At 39.1% G+C, this 14,804-nt stretch overlaps 2 protein-coding genes and 1 pseudogene across 3 annotated transcripts; 2 read left to right on the top strand and 1 right to left on the bottom strand.

Moving 5' to 3' along the window:
- Positions 1-2,476: 2,476 nt before the first annotated feature.
- LOC131791511 (uncharacterized) lies at positions 2,477-3,413 on the top strand. Its single transcript, XM_066166210.1, has 3 exons — positions 2,477-2,545; positions 2,856-3,130; positions 3,236-3,413. The coding sequence occupies exons 2-3, from the start codon at positions 2,932-2,934 to the stop codon at positions 3,406-3,408; spliced, it is 372 nt and encodes a 123-aa protein (XP_066022307.1). The 5' UTR covers positions 2,477-2,545; positions 2,856-2,931; the 3' UTR covers positions 3,409-3,413.
- A 1,117-nt stretch (positions 3,414-4,530) lies between these two features.
- Positions 4,531-9,723, top strand: LOC131772386 (sentrin-specific protease 6-like). Of its 2 annotated transcripts, XM_066166209.1 has the most exons (6): positions 4,531-4,681; positions 6,221-6,298; positions 6,539-6,637; positions 6,758-6,842; positions 7,099-7,173; positions 8,398-9,723. In XM_066166209.1, the coding sequence occupies exons 2-6, from the start codon at positions 6,279-6,281 to the stop codon at positions 8,521-8,523; spliced, it is 405 nt and encodes a 134-aa protein (XP_066022306.1). In that variant the 5' UTR covers positions 4,531-4,681; positions 6,221-6,278; the 3' UTR covers positions 8,524-9,723. The 2 variants fall into 2 exon arrangements, with proteins under 2 accessions (XP_066022306.1, XP_066022305.1); XM_066166208.1 differs by lacking the exon at positions 4,531-4,681 and having other exon boundaries at positions 6,177-6,298.
- A 2,120-nt stretch (positions 9,724-11,843) lies between these two features.
- LOC131798788 (uncharacterized) lies at positions 11,844-13,851 on the bottom strand (annotated as a pseudogene).
- Positions 13,852-14,804: the final 953 nt, after the last annotated feature.

Genomic DNA, 14,804 nt, shown 5'->3' with positions numbered 1-14,804 from the left:
TGTCGAAGTACGTGGCGTGCCTGAGAGTTCCTGATTGGAAGCTTGTTCTTTCCAGGCGATGGCGAGAGTTTCTTCGAAAACGTGGCAATCCGTGATAAACATCACAGGGCTCGGAAGGACGGGGGTAAGATGTTTAGTTACGTTGGTCTTACGTCGGTATATTAATATTCATACTTGGCGCCCCGGCTAAGGGAATAAAAGAACAAAAAAAGAACTATTCCATCGCGAGCCTCAATGTTTATAGCAGCTCTTTCTTTTGTCTTATTCAGTTATTCTCGTAAGCGAAGCCTAGTACAGGAAAAGATAAGCAGGCTTTTTTTTTATTACTTAAGCGGGCGTTTTACTCAACTGTGTCTTCAAAATTACCCTATGTCTGTTTTCCAGAGCAATTTGAGCCAGTGGTAAGCTCTTTTTTCAGCTGGTGAAATATGCTGGAAGCCGGCTCTTAGTGACAAACCCTGGACCATTAATATAGAAGGTCATCGCCCTACTTCCTATTAATATTCCATGACACCAAGTGTAAATTTAAAATATAATCTTTAAGGTTTTTTCCCATGAAATTCTGTTGATAGATGCTGTTTGAACTGGTAGAGCTTTATTCATCAAGAACTCAAAAATATATATGAGGAAAATAAGCGGTGCTCTAACGGTAAAAGCAGTACTTTAACTCATTTTTTCAAATTTGAAGAACATAGGGCTGGCAAAGCGATAAAAGTTTCTCATAAAATGGTCACAAAGACCCTTACTGACTGTAGCAATGTTATTGTTACAGGTCAAAATTATGTTCAAGGGAAGACTTTTTAACCTACAGAGGTTGATTCTCTGTTTCCTTTGTTTCCTAGGACTAGTAGGAGACAAAGGAAACAAAGAATCAACCTAGATTAAAAAGTTTAATCTTTGCTTTTTATCACCTTGCTTTCTATTATTTTCTTAGAAATCCTCTCACATGCCCCTCCTCCTCAACTTAAACCAGATCAAGGCAGCTAAGAAGAATGGTTTTTGGAGCTTGTAAGGAGTATATGGGGGTTAAGAAGGTGGCTCCTCCTATACAAGGTTTTCTCTGTGAATTTGAGTTCTGTTGTGGAGTTAATCGTAAGGGAACAAAGGCTGCACCAGCTGTCTTCACATGCTTTGCGACTGATGATGAAGCTTGATGGGAGACAATTTTGGGGTAAAATTATGTGATAATGCATGCTGTCTCTGCAGTTTTGTCTGTAAATTGTTTTATTATTATTGTTATAAAAGGTCGTTCCCCACGTATGATAATCATTCACATATTTTTTTGTGTGTGTGTTGTACTTCCAAATCAAAATAACTATAACTGTTAAATTTTTTTGCAAGCAGTTCTTTGTATGGAAGGTGGTCATTATAATAATGTGTAAGGTGAAATGGGTTGGTGAAGGGTGCAGTTTTTGTCTTGACTAATTTAGTGTAAAAAATTGTTTTGCAGGTAGAGCTCAGGTGTTGTTTGGAATTGTTCCCCGTGATGGTGCTGTATATAGCCAGCAAAGTGCAAAATCAGTCTACCCATTGACAATTGCCAACTGTAAAGAAGACAGGTTTGTGAATTGCAACTTGCTTGAACTCTTTACTACCTTCTGGCTAGAATATGCTTGTGGTTGTATGTGCATTTAACTTAAATAACACAATGACAGAGTTTTTTGTAAGCCCCGAGTTCTGTTTCATCTGCAATGCTATCAGGGTAAAGTACTCAAATGATATAGAAATTAGTATGGGGCAACTGCAACTTGTGCTGTTAAAGTTGAGGTACATAAAAGTGCTGCATCAGTTCATCAACTTTTTTTACAGTGATTTCAGATGACTTTGATCTTTGCCAATATTTGGGAAAATAATTAGTGAGTGAAAGAAACATCAAGTAGCTTTAATTCAGTCAAAAAAAGTTGTAAAGTACTTCTCTAAAGGTCATTCTGCTTTAAAACATTTAAAAATCACTGAAAGTATGAATACATGTACTGTAAAAAGAACAGGGCTCACACAGAGTCATAAATTCTTGGAAAAGTCTTGATTTTCCAGACCTGGAAATAGTCTTGAAATTGAAGATAATGTCTAGAAAAATAGTTCAAGTCTGGAGTTTTTTTATAGCTACAAAAAGTGCTTAATAAGTTCATTTTTTTCCCCTGTGGTCAATTCAATCTCGCCTGTAGCTAAGACATTCAATCACAGAATGAGAAGTTTCACAATTGCCCCATGGTTATTGTACATTTGCAGTGTATCATGAAAGAAGCTTGGTTTCTGCATTTTTCAAGATCTCTATTGATCACCTATTTGACCATCTTCAGCCTGGAAAAATAAGTTGATGTTTTGGAAAAAAGGTCTGGGAAAAGTCTTGAATTTTGGATCCAAAAATCTGCATGAACTCTGAAGAAGATAATCGGAAGCATGATAAATGTGTAGTTCTATCTGAAATTATAATATTATATATTATTTGATAGTGTGCCTGTTTTTTTCAGGGTTGCAAATGCCATGATGTTGCTCCAGATGAGACATGCCTGGATTGCCTTAGAAGCAAATGCAACATAGGAAGGTGTGTAGGCATTTGATCATTGTCATATTAAATTACATTCAAACACATAAAGGGGATTTTCTTACTGTTACATAACAAAATGAATTTTGTAAGCCATGGGGAAATGACTTGTACTAAAGCATGAACTGAAATTAAGTGTATAGTTTGGGTTTTTTTTTTTTTAAATTGTTGCTAGTAAACTAAAATCCTCATTCAGGATCTTTTGCCAAACTTGGAAGGTTGCCAAAAATTGTTTTCATACTGTCAGGAAAGGAGTTCTCATAGTTTGGTAATTGAAAAAGAAAAAGAAAAACAGAAAATTGCCTTGTAGATCAACTGGTATACGAGATGATCTGGTTTTTCTTTTGGACGAAGAGCTTTGCAACATTCAACTTTGTGCTCTCCATATGGAGATGCGCAACACTGAACAGTTGTTGGCATCCATTGGTCTTCTTGTATACAGGGTAGATTCCCTAGCAGAGGCCAATGCTGCCTTGAAAAACTATGGCCCAGAGTCATTTCATGGCGATCGCATCTCAGTAAAGAAGAAGTCAGATCAACAGTCTGCTATTACAAAGCAGAATATCCATGTCAGTTCAATGTCTGGTAAGACATTTCCTAAAATAATGTTTTCAAGAGATGTTTTCCATAGGTCTTAGGTAAAATCTTTTTTTTTCTTTTTTAATTTGCTCTCTTGCTGTTGTGTTTCAGGTCCAACAGAACGGGAAATCCTTCAACATCTTGAAGAAATTGTAGAACTTGCCCTACCACTGGATAAATTCAAGAAGACAAATGAAGATGTGAACACGGCAAAAAATTTGATCCTTAACAGAGTTACATTTTACCAGGCTCGTGTTGATGTATTTATTTATTTATTTATTTAACAGCTTTATTCGGTACGTTTACAAGCTCAAAATGAATACATATACAAGGAAAGAGACAAAAAAATGGATAGACATACGCAAAAAGGGTCAGTGCGAACGGGACATGGAGTCCCATGCGGGGCACTACCCTTAATAAAAACGGAAAAAAAAAGAAAAAAAAAAAATGAGAAATGTAAAAACTTACAGTGAAAAAGTGCTAGATAACTAAAAATCAATGACAGGGACACGACCTAACAATTGACCACGTGCACGGACTATTAACATCAAAAACTGAACGGACAAGAGAGAACACGTGTTTTGCTACAAAAGTTTGAAAGGCGGTCGGGTTAGAAAACTTGGACGGGGGTGATAAGGTACAGACGTAGTTCCAGAGTTTAACAGTTCGGTTGAAATAGGAGGCCTGAAAGGTACTTGTTTTACATGAAGGTGTTGTGAGATTGAAGGAATTACTTCGTCTGGTGCGGCCGTGGGAAATAAAAGAAACAAAGTTAAGGATGTTTAGATCCGTGTAGTTATTCAGACATTTGTAAAGAAACACAAGGTCCTTAAGTTCGCGGTCGTAGGTGAGAGGGAGCAAATTCAGCTTGATAAGCCGGTCTCGGTAGCTCATTTCCCCAATTCTGGTGCCTAGAATCCATCTTGTTGCACGTCTTTGTACTCTTTCAAGCTGACTTTTGAGACTGAATTGGGCTGGGGACCACACTTGCGTTGCATAGCACAGTTGTGACTTTACCAAAGCCAGATAGAGGGACCGCCTGACTGAAACATCGGTCAGAAAAGGGCATGTACGCTTTAGAAGCCCAAGTAGCTTGTTGGCTTTTGCGATGACGGTATGGACATGTGAATCCCATGAAAGGGAGCTAGTCACAATAACTCCGACATCCTTCTCACTTGTGACCCGCTCAAGTTGTACATGATTGAGTTTGTAGCCGTAGATAATTGGGCTTTTTTTGCGAGTTACTGAGAGGACTTTGCATTTTGATGAGTTAAAGCGAATGTTATTTCGCATGGCCCATGCGTTCATGTTGGTTAAAGTGTTCTGCAGAGATATGCAGTCCTCAACACCTTTGATGCTGCGATATGCCTTGGTGTCGTCGGCATATAATGCGGCCATCGCACCTCATTTTCAATGTTAGTAAGAAGCAACTATTATTTTTATACTTGCAACTTGATTTAACATCATGTAGTCAAGTTCACTGGTGATGTGTATTCATTGAGTTCATACAGCGTCCAGATGATCCGTCGGAGTGCGCTTTAGGAATCAAATACCTCTGTGAGTATTTCTTTAATTGCTACAGTCTCCTATGTAATTTGCCCATCTTATGACTAATTCCATCACACAACAGCTTGAAATTAATGGAGCTCCATTAACTGAAAGCTACTGCATGTAGGAATATAGGTGAGCTCAGGATTGAAGTGTGAACCATTGTTTAATTTTAGCATGTCTGATTTTGTTAGTTAACACACCTTAAAGTGTAGAGTAACAAGAATTTTCTATAGTTAGAGATCCATAGGTGCAGTGCAACCCAGTGTTTAATTTAGTTCAAGGTAACTAACATAGGCTGCACTTTAGGTGGTACACCCATGGGTGCAGTGTAACCCAGTGTTTAATTTAGTTAAAGGTAACCAACATAGGCTGCACTTTAGATGGCACACCCATGGGTGCAGTGTAACCCAGTGTCTTATTTAGTTAAAGGTAACTAACATAGGCTGCACTTTAGGTAGCACACCCATGGGTGCAATGTAACCCAGTGTCTCATTTAGTGAAAGGTAACTAACATAGACTGCACTTTAGGTGGCACACCCATGGGTGCAGTGTAACCCAGTATCTTATTTAGTTAAAGGTAACTAACATAGGCTGCACTTTAGGTGGCACACCCATGGGTGCAGTGTAACCCAGTGTCTTATTTAATTAAAGGTAACTAACAAAGGCTGCACTTTAGGTGGCACACCCATGGGTGCAGTGTTACCCATTGTTTTCTTTAGTTAAAGGAAACTTACTTTGGCTGCATTGAGGTGGTACACCCATAGGTGCAGTGTAACCTAGTGTTTCCTTTAGTTCACGGTAACTAACATAGGCTGCACTTTAGGTGGCACACCCATGGGTGCAGTGTAACCCAGTGTTTTATTTAGTTAAAGGTAACTACTGTAGGCTGCACTTTAGGTGGCACACCCATAGGTGCAGTGTAACCTAGTGTTTTCTTTAGTAAAGGGTAACTAACATAGGCTGCACTTTAGGTGGCACACCCATGGGTGCAGTGTAACCTAGTGTTTTATTTAGTTACAGGTAATTAACATAGGCTGCACTTTAGGTGGCACACCCATGGGTGCAGTGTAACCCAGTGTTTTCTTTAGTAAACGGTAACTAACATAGGCTGCACTTTAGGTGGCACACCCATGGGTGCAGTGTTACCCAGTGTTTTATTTAGTTAAAGGTAACTACTGTAGGCTGCACTTTAGGTGGCACACCCATAGGTGCAGTGTAACCCAGTGTTTTCTTTAGTAAAGGGTAACTAACATAGGCTGCACTTTAGGTAGCACACCCATGGGTGCACTGTAACCTAGTGTTTTATTTAGTTAAAGGTAATTAACATAGGCTGCACTTTAGGTGGTACATCCATTTGTGTTTTGTGTTTAAAGGTTTAGCCAGTTACACTCCCTTTCTCCTCTTTGATTTTTATTAAACTTTACAGTCAAACCCCGCTTCTTATTATTACTCTTCACCCCGTCAATATGGACACTTTTTATAGCCCCCTCAATGCCTGTATTAGCAGGGTTAGTTTGACCGTGTTATGATCTCTTTTCGTTTTAGCGGACACTGGTTCTTGGCACTGATCTATAACCTACCCTTTTTGGTTGGAAAAGCACGAATGGACAAAAATTCGCGGAGGTGTGTGGTTGAATTGCTTGTTGATGATTAGATGCCTGATAACAGAAACTTCACTTGACCTCCTATAAGGGTTTACATTTACAGTTTATCCTTAATAATATTTTGTAATATACATCAACACTGTTTCATTATAAGGGGCTCAGTCCTAAAGCTGTTAACCGAATGGAGTGTCAGAAAAAACAGTCTGTCCTAAATTTGCAGTTTCGAAGTATTGTCTTTATTTGTCGTTGATATTCGTAGGGCTCCAATCATAATGATCGACTCAATCGTCTATGGCTCGGAGGATGGGTTTGACGGCTGTCCTTCGTCAAGAGAACGAGAGGCAGACCTGATTCGAAGGTAACTTATTAAATTGCAGTGATAGTTGTGAAACGTTTCCTCTACCCGTTTTGTTTCCAATACAATTTTTATTGCGGCTGCATTTTTAAGGCTAAACCTTCTATTTTGATTTGTTCGCAGTTTCGTAAGATGCGAGTGGTTGGCTAAGGGAGAGAGTTCTCTTCCTGACTTCACCCCTGAATCAATGCTCCTATACTACCCCAAGGTAAGACGTTAATCCAGTGATCAGAACGCCCCTATCGCGCAAGTATTTTTCTAGTTCTTTGTTGTGCATTGATGAGAGGAATTGCTTGTGAACGAATTTGAGATGTGCCTTTTTAAATTGAAGACTACGCTGTTGAACCAACAGGGGTAAAGATTTTTTTGTCACAATTGTGAGGTAAAAAGCGGACGATGATGATGGTTTTAGGTAGCTATCTTTTCACTCAAAGTGACATCAATAAAAATGCTTGGTCCCGCAGGTGCAGCAACCAGAAAATGGGTACGACTGTGGAGTATTTGTCATGCTGTTTTTTGAGACTTTCTTAAATCGAAAGGTAAGTCTAACTTTCTTTGTATCTAACACTACGAAACTGTTGACTGAGGAATACGTTATCTTTCACCCACAAGCAGAATTGCCCAAAGTTTATTTGCTGAAACAAAGCGATTTCATTTCCTTACTCTTTTAGACATTTTGGAAACCAGCACTTGTTTGTTTTTTTAGTGACTTACGTTGAAGAAAAAAAACCATTCAATTGATTGCGCAGGGAAGTAAGATTTTAAAATTAAAAAGAATGTTCCCTAATAAATTTTTGCCCCATAGTGGGATCAATCATGATGAGGGTTGTAGGTTGTTTAGCCCCCAAGTCGATTAGCCCCCAGTTGATTAGCCCCCACTGAGTCGATTAGCCCCCAAGAAAAAGTCGATTAGCCCCCAAACTAGAAGTCGATTAACCCCCAATTGAAATCTGTATCCGACTTAGTAGATTACACTTTTGCTACGATTTAGTTCGTTTAGGTTTTATTGGGTTTCTGTTTCTTTTAATTTTTATTTCAAAAAAATTAACTTTCATCTACGAGACTTAACTCTCAACTCCCACAATTGATTAACATGAAACTTCTCCCTATAATATTCATACATCATCTAGTGAACAGGTAATAAAAATACTCAAACTTATCAGGTAGAGATTTTTATCGTGATCTAACATCAAATTAAAATTTAAAATTGGTCATTATTCTCAATAAATGACTTTTATACTGTAAAATCAATTACGCTTAAATGTTCTTCCGCGCGCGAGAGGCGGGCATGCAAACTCGGGTGTTCATGACACGTGGAGCGTGCGAGTTTGACATGTGAGGACTGGGTCAGTTTTTTAGAACAGTTGAACGGACTAGAATGAGGAATTTGGTTATGAAAGAATGTTTACAAAGTAAAATACATCAGATCAGTGGACCTTCGCAGGTTTGTTCAATAAGTTAAGTTAATTTGTAGAAAAGTTAGAGCGCGAGTCCGTTTAAAAGACAAGTAACAAATTACGAGTTGTTTGAGGGCTAATCAACTTTCAGTTCGGGGCTAATCGACTTCAAGTTGGGGGCTAATCGACTTCTAGTTGGGGGCTAATCGACAGGGGGCTAATCGACAGGGGGCTAATCAACTTGGGGGCTAATCGACCGGATACCATGATGAGCATCATTATTTTTGCTTGGGTCCAATGATGAACAGTCTTACTTCTCTTCCGGTTTGACTAAACCTTAACAGTTACTTGTTGTTTCTCTTTTAGTGTCCTGTGAGTGACCTACTTTCAGACCAAATCCTACTGTGGTATAATCAAAGTGCAGCTTTGCCGATGCGGGAAAGAATGACAAATATCATTCTAGGATTCGGAAATATTCTTAGTTCCGATTAGGTTGCTTAAATGTAAATAGTTCAGGGTGAATCTTCTTTTTAATTTCTGAAGTATAATGACATTATAAGAGACGCTCTTTGCTAATGGAAGACTGCGACGCTTTACGACGGTTTCGCTCCTTGTCAAATTTCGCTACGTTCGAGTTCGCTACCTACAATTCGTGTCGCTACTTATTAGCAAAGTCCTGCCCTAGGGGTAAGCTTTAAAGAATGAGAAATACACTAAAAGACTTTTGTCCTAAATCGACCAAGTGGTTTACAGAAAGTAATCTTTAGCGAAGTTGTTGCGAACCAGGCGGTAGCGAATTCGGCAAGTAGCGAAACCGGTTGTTACCGTTGCGACGAGTTGCAAACAGGCAGCGTGCTTTGCTGACTAATATTCCAAGATTTAAGTTATTTTTTCTTGTCGATTTGGTTGTTTCGATATAAGTTGTTTTCATACAAACTTAAGCAGTGAAAGTCAAACTACACAACAATTTCAACGAAGTAGTACACTACGCGAAACCAATAGCTCGACTTGTACCGTAACAACCGGTGAGCATTTTGTAATGTACATTTTTTTAACGTAAGGCATCACAGTCCTTGATTTAGGAACTTGGAGCGAACGAATTTATCAATCGAACGCAGTACATTCAGAATACCCGGCCACATGTCGAAACGCTTTTAGAACGAAGCATACACAAAGAATTGCCTTTTGTTATTCAATGAGATGCAAACGAGTGGCAGGGTGTTCAGTAATCTAGCCGAATTATAAGAGCAGAGTAAAAATTTTCAGTTATTATTCAATATTTATTGATCATAAACGTCGAGTATGCATCCTTGCTTTAGGAACCTTAATAGCAAAGAAGAATAGAGTGTAACTGTGTACAATAAACCCCAATAACAAAGCGAGGATCTTAGAGTCCCTGTATATATACAACGTAACAATGATTTTATAGAAATCAGAAATTCAAACGCAAAGCGAACGCGAAATCTCTTTCAAATACCTTGCACCTACTTGTTCAGCTTTTGAAATATTGAAAAGAATATGTAACTAGATATGTGAAGTCTTCCTCAAAAAAAAATACAATTATTATTATCCTTGCTCTAGGAACGTTAATAGTAAATAACAACGGCATGTAACAGTGTACAGTATACTCTTGTAACGAAGCGATGGATCTTAAGAGTCCCTATATGTATACCACGCAACGATGATTAAAGAAATTAGAAATTCAAACGCAAAACGAACGCAACATCTCTTTCAAATGCGTTGCACTTACTTGTTCAGCCTTTGAAAGATTGAAATGAATGTAACTATAATGAAGTCTTCCTCACAAAAAAGCGAAAAGTAAGTTTGCCGTACTCTGAACAACGTGAGTAGAGACTCGGTCACCATATCAGTTCTAATTCCCTTGTACAGCGTCCTTCACCTGGACCAATATCTAGGTACGAGCGGCTTGTCGGTCTTGAGTCCTGCTTTCTGGCTCTCGCTTTTGCATAAGCTAGTGCTTCTTCTGCTGACATTTCGGAGATATCAGACACTTCATCGCTATTTCTGAATAAGGCTTTTGGCCGAAATTGCAGCAGGTCTTGCTCTTCCAACACTAGCTTCAAGGTTTCCTCATTGAAAATTTTAAATGAAAAGCGCCGCGCTATTCTCTTGAAAATCGGCTGACGGATATGAGGAGCATCGCGTACGCTGTCTACCATAGGGTTTCCCAAACGACAGAGTAAATGAGCGAAGTACTTCTGTGGCACTTGAAGGCAATCAACATGGCACCTTTTTCCTTTCGATGAAAATAAAGTTAGGTGTAAGTAAGTGTGTAAGTCCAAGCACACCAAAATAAAGAACACATTGCGGGTTAGAGCATTTACCTGGGTGATCCGGTACCAGTGATCCGTTGATTCGCTCCACAAGAACCCCAAGCCATTTGAGATAATCTTCCATTTCTTCGTCAATAAGTGCTGCTGCTTTTGCCTGTTCACATGGACTGTTTGATTCGTCCAAAAATTGCGCGATCTCGAGATTCCTTTCCTGGTGTTTCAATCCGAAATGTTTTTTCAGTGAAACACCTGTTTTAAACTTCTTTGTACACAATTGACAGGGAGCTGAAAAAGGCATTTTCTTCTCGCAAGGTCAAAACAGTTGTCTAATAACTTAGCAATGATCGACTTTCTCTGCTAATGCGTGGCGTGCCGAAAGTCGGCAGTCGGAAGTCAATGAACTTTCTCACTTCTACGAGTTTTCGTTAGTTATACAATTTGAAACAATTCTCTCAATCAATGACGCGTGACTCGCAAGCTTGAAAAATTCCGCTATTGTCGCAAACAATAGGTCCCTTTTATTAGCAAATGTGAGAAGAAACGAAGTCTCATGTGCCAACCTTGTTTTCAAAGAGAACACCGATTGACAACAAATCCCATAACAACTTGATTTACTGTGAACTGAGCCGGTAGACTCTTACCATTAAGTTATTGCATCGGATCTCAGCATTACAAGATGTCAAAATTTAGAAAACATACTGTCGAGGAAATGCGAAGAAGATCAAAAATGAGGAAACAAAGGAAGAAGTACAAACGGAACAGCGTGAAAGTTATTGGTCACCCATCTTCAACTGAACACCAGAGGAAGTCAGCTAAGGAACAGCGAATTTTAAAAGGCAGGAAGTCAGCGAAGGAACAGCGAATTTTAAAAGGGAATGTGTTGGTGAAGAAGAAGGAAGTATAAACTATATCGAGGAAGACAAGTCGACCGTTCTCTCGACGGCAATTCTCATTAATGAACTCGGAACTATTGCATGATCTTCGGAAGATGTAATTGCGTAGTATATGTACTGCGCGGATTACAAGAACAAAAACTAGAAGAGAAGGACAACAGCGGCATTTCATCATGTTTTGGGGTTCGTTACATCGATGTTCACAAAAGGTTGTGACTAAGAAATGTTTGGCTTTTAGAGTCTAAAAGAACTTTACACAGTCTATCAGCCAAACCGATAGAAGGGGGAAGTTTTAAAGTTCTGTTAATCGCGAAGTTTGCTTCTGATGTTGCTCTGAATGTTTTTTTTTTAATACTTTTGACCTTTTGTAAAACAGATGCAGTATGTATAAAACTTGTTGTTGTTGTCTTCGCTTTCACTTCGTCTATCAACTTTTGTTTTTCTTGCGTCAGATCTGCTTTTTTCGATTCGATTGCACCTTGACTATTTTTGTACCGCTACTCCTCTTGCGTTATATTTATTTAAATGAGCAATTTTTAAAAGACAGAAAATGTCCTTCTTTCAATAACGTGGCGGAATAAAACAGTTACACAAAGATATTACTATGATACTTTTTGGTAGGAAATATTTTATTTTTGACCAGCACTGTTATGCCTAATTTTGTCCATAAACGGACAAAATTGCTCCGATTTTGAGACGACATTACAGCTTTTTGGCAGCGATCGCCAAGAAACTGAATGTGCCACGGAATTACACCCAATTAAGAAAGATATTTTCTCCCTTCCAGCAGTCATTAGAAAGCCGTTTTGTCCCCTCAAAATCGGATGTAGTTCACACGTTAAGGGTAATAAACTGATAAAAAATGATTTACAATTATCCTGTTGTCAATAGGTTCTTATTCACGTAAGCTGGGTCATAAACTATTTCTTGTGGCAGAATCATGGGGAAGAAGTTGTCCTTCATTTTAAAATTACTGAAATTGTAGTAACTAAACTTTGAATGAAACTATTGTAGGAAGATTCATTACTTGACGAGGGAATTCCGCATTTAATTGCACGCGAAAAGCGATACGCGAAAAGCGATACGCGAAAAGCGATACGCGAAAAGCGATACGCGAAAAGCGATACGCGAAGCGATGAGTGCGATATCGGTTTTTAAGTGCAATTTAACGCGGAATTCACGAGCCAAGTAATGGATTTTCCTTGAATCACATATTTGAATAAAAACAAGATAAAAAGAAAACAGCATTACTTATAATTGTTATTTATACGTGGATGCGAAACAATATCACTTAGCCCCGCTAAACAACTCCCCTCGTCAACCAATCAGAAGGCGAGATTTTATGCAATGATGCGATTCTATCTGATATTAGGTCTGCTGACTTGGAAAATACTACACCTAAAATTTAACATCAGCAATCTTACGAGAGAAAACATAAAGGCTAGGTCTTTCTGACGGCTTATCTCTGGTTGACATTTTAACCAATTCTCGGACCCTTTCATAAAAACCCAACAAAGACGATATCGCCTTAAGCATTCTTCCCAATGAAAAAATGTCACTGGCAACGCTATAGAGTCGTTCACTAACAACCTCAGGGGCTAAATAGCTTTTCCCTTTGCATTTCATAACGGTGCCGTTTCTGCGGTACAACGTAACAGATGAAACCTTAAGGCTCTTTCCAAAGTCAATAAGAACTGGGCTGAATTCCCCAGAGGCTGAGGGCCGTTCTAGTACAACATTGTTTCCTTTGATGTCGTTATGAAGGTATACTTTAGAGTGCACGTGGTCTAAAACACTGCATATCTTTTTAAATATAGAAATACAGTTTGCTTTAGTAACTGCGTTGTTATCGGCCGCTTGATGGAGAGTTACACTTTCTTGCTGAACACCATGAAATTGAGTCACAAGGCATAATGGTGAGGCCTTTGTAACAACACCAAAAATCATGGGTAGATGTGGATGGTCCCCCAAAGCAGAAACGACCTTTGCTTCGTGGAGTAAATCTCTCCTTGCTCGTTCTTCATCCTCTGACGTTTCGTTGTGAGTCATTTGCTTGACAATAACGTCGATGCCTCGATAGCGCCCGAGAAAACACTGTCCAAAGCTTCCACTCCCAACTGGATTTTTAGACAAGTATTCAATGTTTTCTGGCCTGAGTTCCGTTTGGGTTCAAATCTGGATCCATTGCTCGCTGTGGTTTTTTTTCCAATTAAAAAGGTTTGATGACGTTTCCCACGAGGTTTCTGCGAGACAACTGCGTCGGCACCAACAGCCATTTGAATTATCTTAGCAGCTCTTGAACAACCACCCAAGGCCTCTTTCTTCTCTTCACTGCCTGGTTTAAGCGCGAGGATATGGGGTTTCTTGACATTTTGTGGCTCAAAATGTTGGTCTGAAGGAGGCAGTTTCGTTTCCTTAGCCTCATAAGTACCAGGCACCAACTCATTCGCTTCGCGGTTGAGTGATTGTAGTTCAACATTTTTATTCGTTGAATTCGGCATTTGCTTCCCTTGTTTCCTCTTTCTCCATTCTTTTCTCTGTCTGTTTCTTTCTTCTGGAGTGTTTTTTCGTGATTTAATGACTCGCTCTTTTCGTTCTTCTTCATCTTCAAAATCCTTCACAAATTCCTCCATCATTATGTAGCTAATTGATCTATTTCCGAAACACAAGTGAGCTCGTGATCGGTGTAAAAGTATAAAACAAAGGCTTGTTGATGTGCAGGAAATTCAATGCTCGTTTTAATGAACTTGATGATATGTGAAAGCCCGAGTTGCTCTTCAATCGTTTCTGGTTTGCTTTCATTACGTGACATTCTTCTGTCAAAAGAGTGTCGGGAAAAACACCTCGCAAGGATCGTACGTGACAACACCCTCCACGCCTCGACTGACGCTAAAAAAAGCTCCATACAATTCCTTATAATTTTATTATAAGGAATTGTAAAGAGCTCTCCGGGATACTTACAGTGCAAGCCCTGTGTGTCTTCTCACAGCGAGGGTCTTTTATGTAAGGTTAAAGTCTCAAGGTTCCATGATTTGCTCTATATCATTTGGGTTTCATAGCGCCTTAAGCAATTCGCAAAAGTCTCGGCCTTTGGTCGATAGTTTCTTTGAACAAACGAACAAAGAGTGAACGAACAAAGAAAGCTTTGAAACAAAAGCTCGCAGATTGCTCCAGCGTCCTGTGCCTTATCGAATTATTTAATAATTTAGGAAACAGGATGAAGGAATCCTGAAAAATATTTCGCACACGCTAGCATTTCCAGGGGTCGGTAAAAGTAGTTCTGTTCCTAAAATAGCTTAGCTTTGAGCTTATCGACATTAACAAGTCCGTCAGAGGTGAACGATGGACTAACGCTCAAAACATCAGCTTTTTTACCCTTTACGGTGGCTAATTTACGTTTTCAACTCAATTGTTAACACTAAATTACCTGCTATATTCTCCCACCGACGCAGCACCACAGTTTCTTTAGAAACTTACCCCCTTTATTCACAGATTGGATTGAAGTAGTTTTGAAAGTAAAGAGGGTTCTTTCCTTGGAACATCTCTTGAAGACTGATGTCATTGCTTTTGCGCAAGACCATATGTA

The sequence above is a fragment of the Pocillopora verrucosa genome, chromosome 4 (genome assembly GCF_036669915.1).
Source record: "Pocillopora verrucosa isolate sample1 chromosome 4, ASM3666991v2, whole genome shotgun sequence".
In the NCBI taxonomy this organism is placed as follows: Eukaryota; Metazoa; Cnidaria; class Anthozoa; order Scleractinia; family Pocilloporidae; genus Pocillopora; species Pocillopora verrucosa.
This window is presented reverse-complemented; position numbering and strand designations above follow the sequence as displayed.

Coding starts and splice junctions, on each gene's coding strand:
- LOC131791511 (XM_066166210.1), top strand. CDS start 2,932: ATGGAGATGCGCAACACTGAACAGTTGTTGGCATCCATTGGTCTTCTT. Junction 3,131..3,235: donor CCATGTCAGTTCAATGTCTG/GTAAGACATTTC, acceptor GTTGTGTTTCAG/GTCCAACAGAACGGGAAATC.
- LOC131772386 (XM_066166208.1), top strand. CDS start 6,201: ATGATCTCTTTTCGTTTTAGCGGACACTGGTTCTTGGCACTGATCTAT. Junction 6,299..6,538: donor ATGGACAAAAATTCGCGGAG/GTGTGTGGTTGA, acceptor TGATATTCGTAG/GGCTCCAATCATAATGATCG. Junction 7,174..8,397: donor AGACTTTCTTAAATCGAAAG/GTAAGTCTAACT, acceptor TTTCTCTTTTAG/TGTCCTGTGAGTGACCTACT.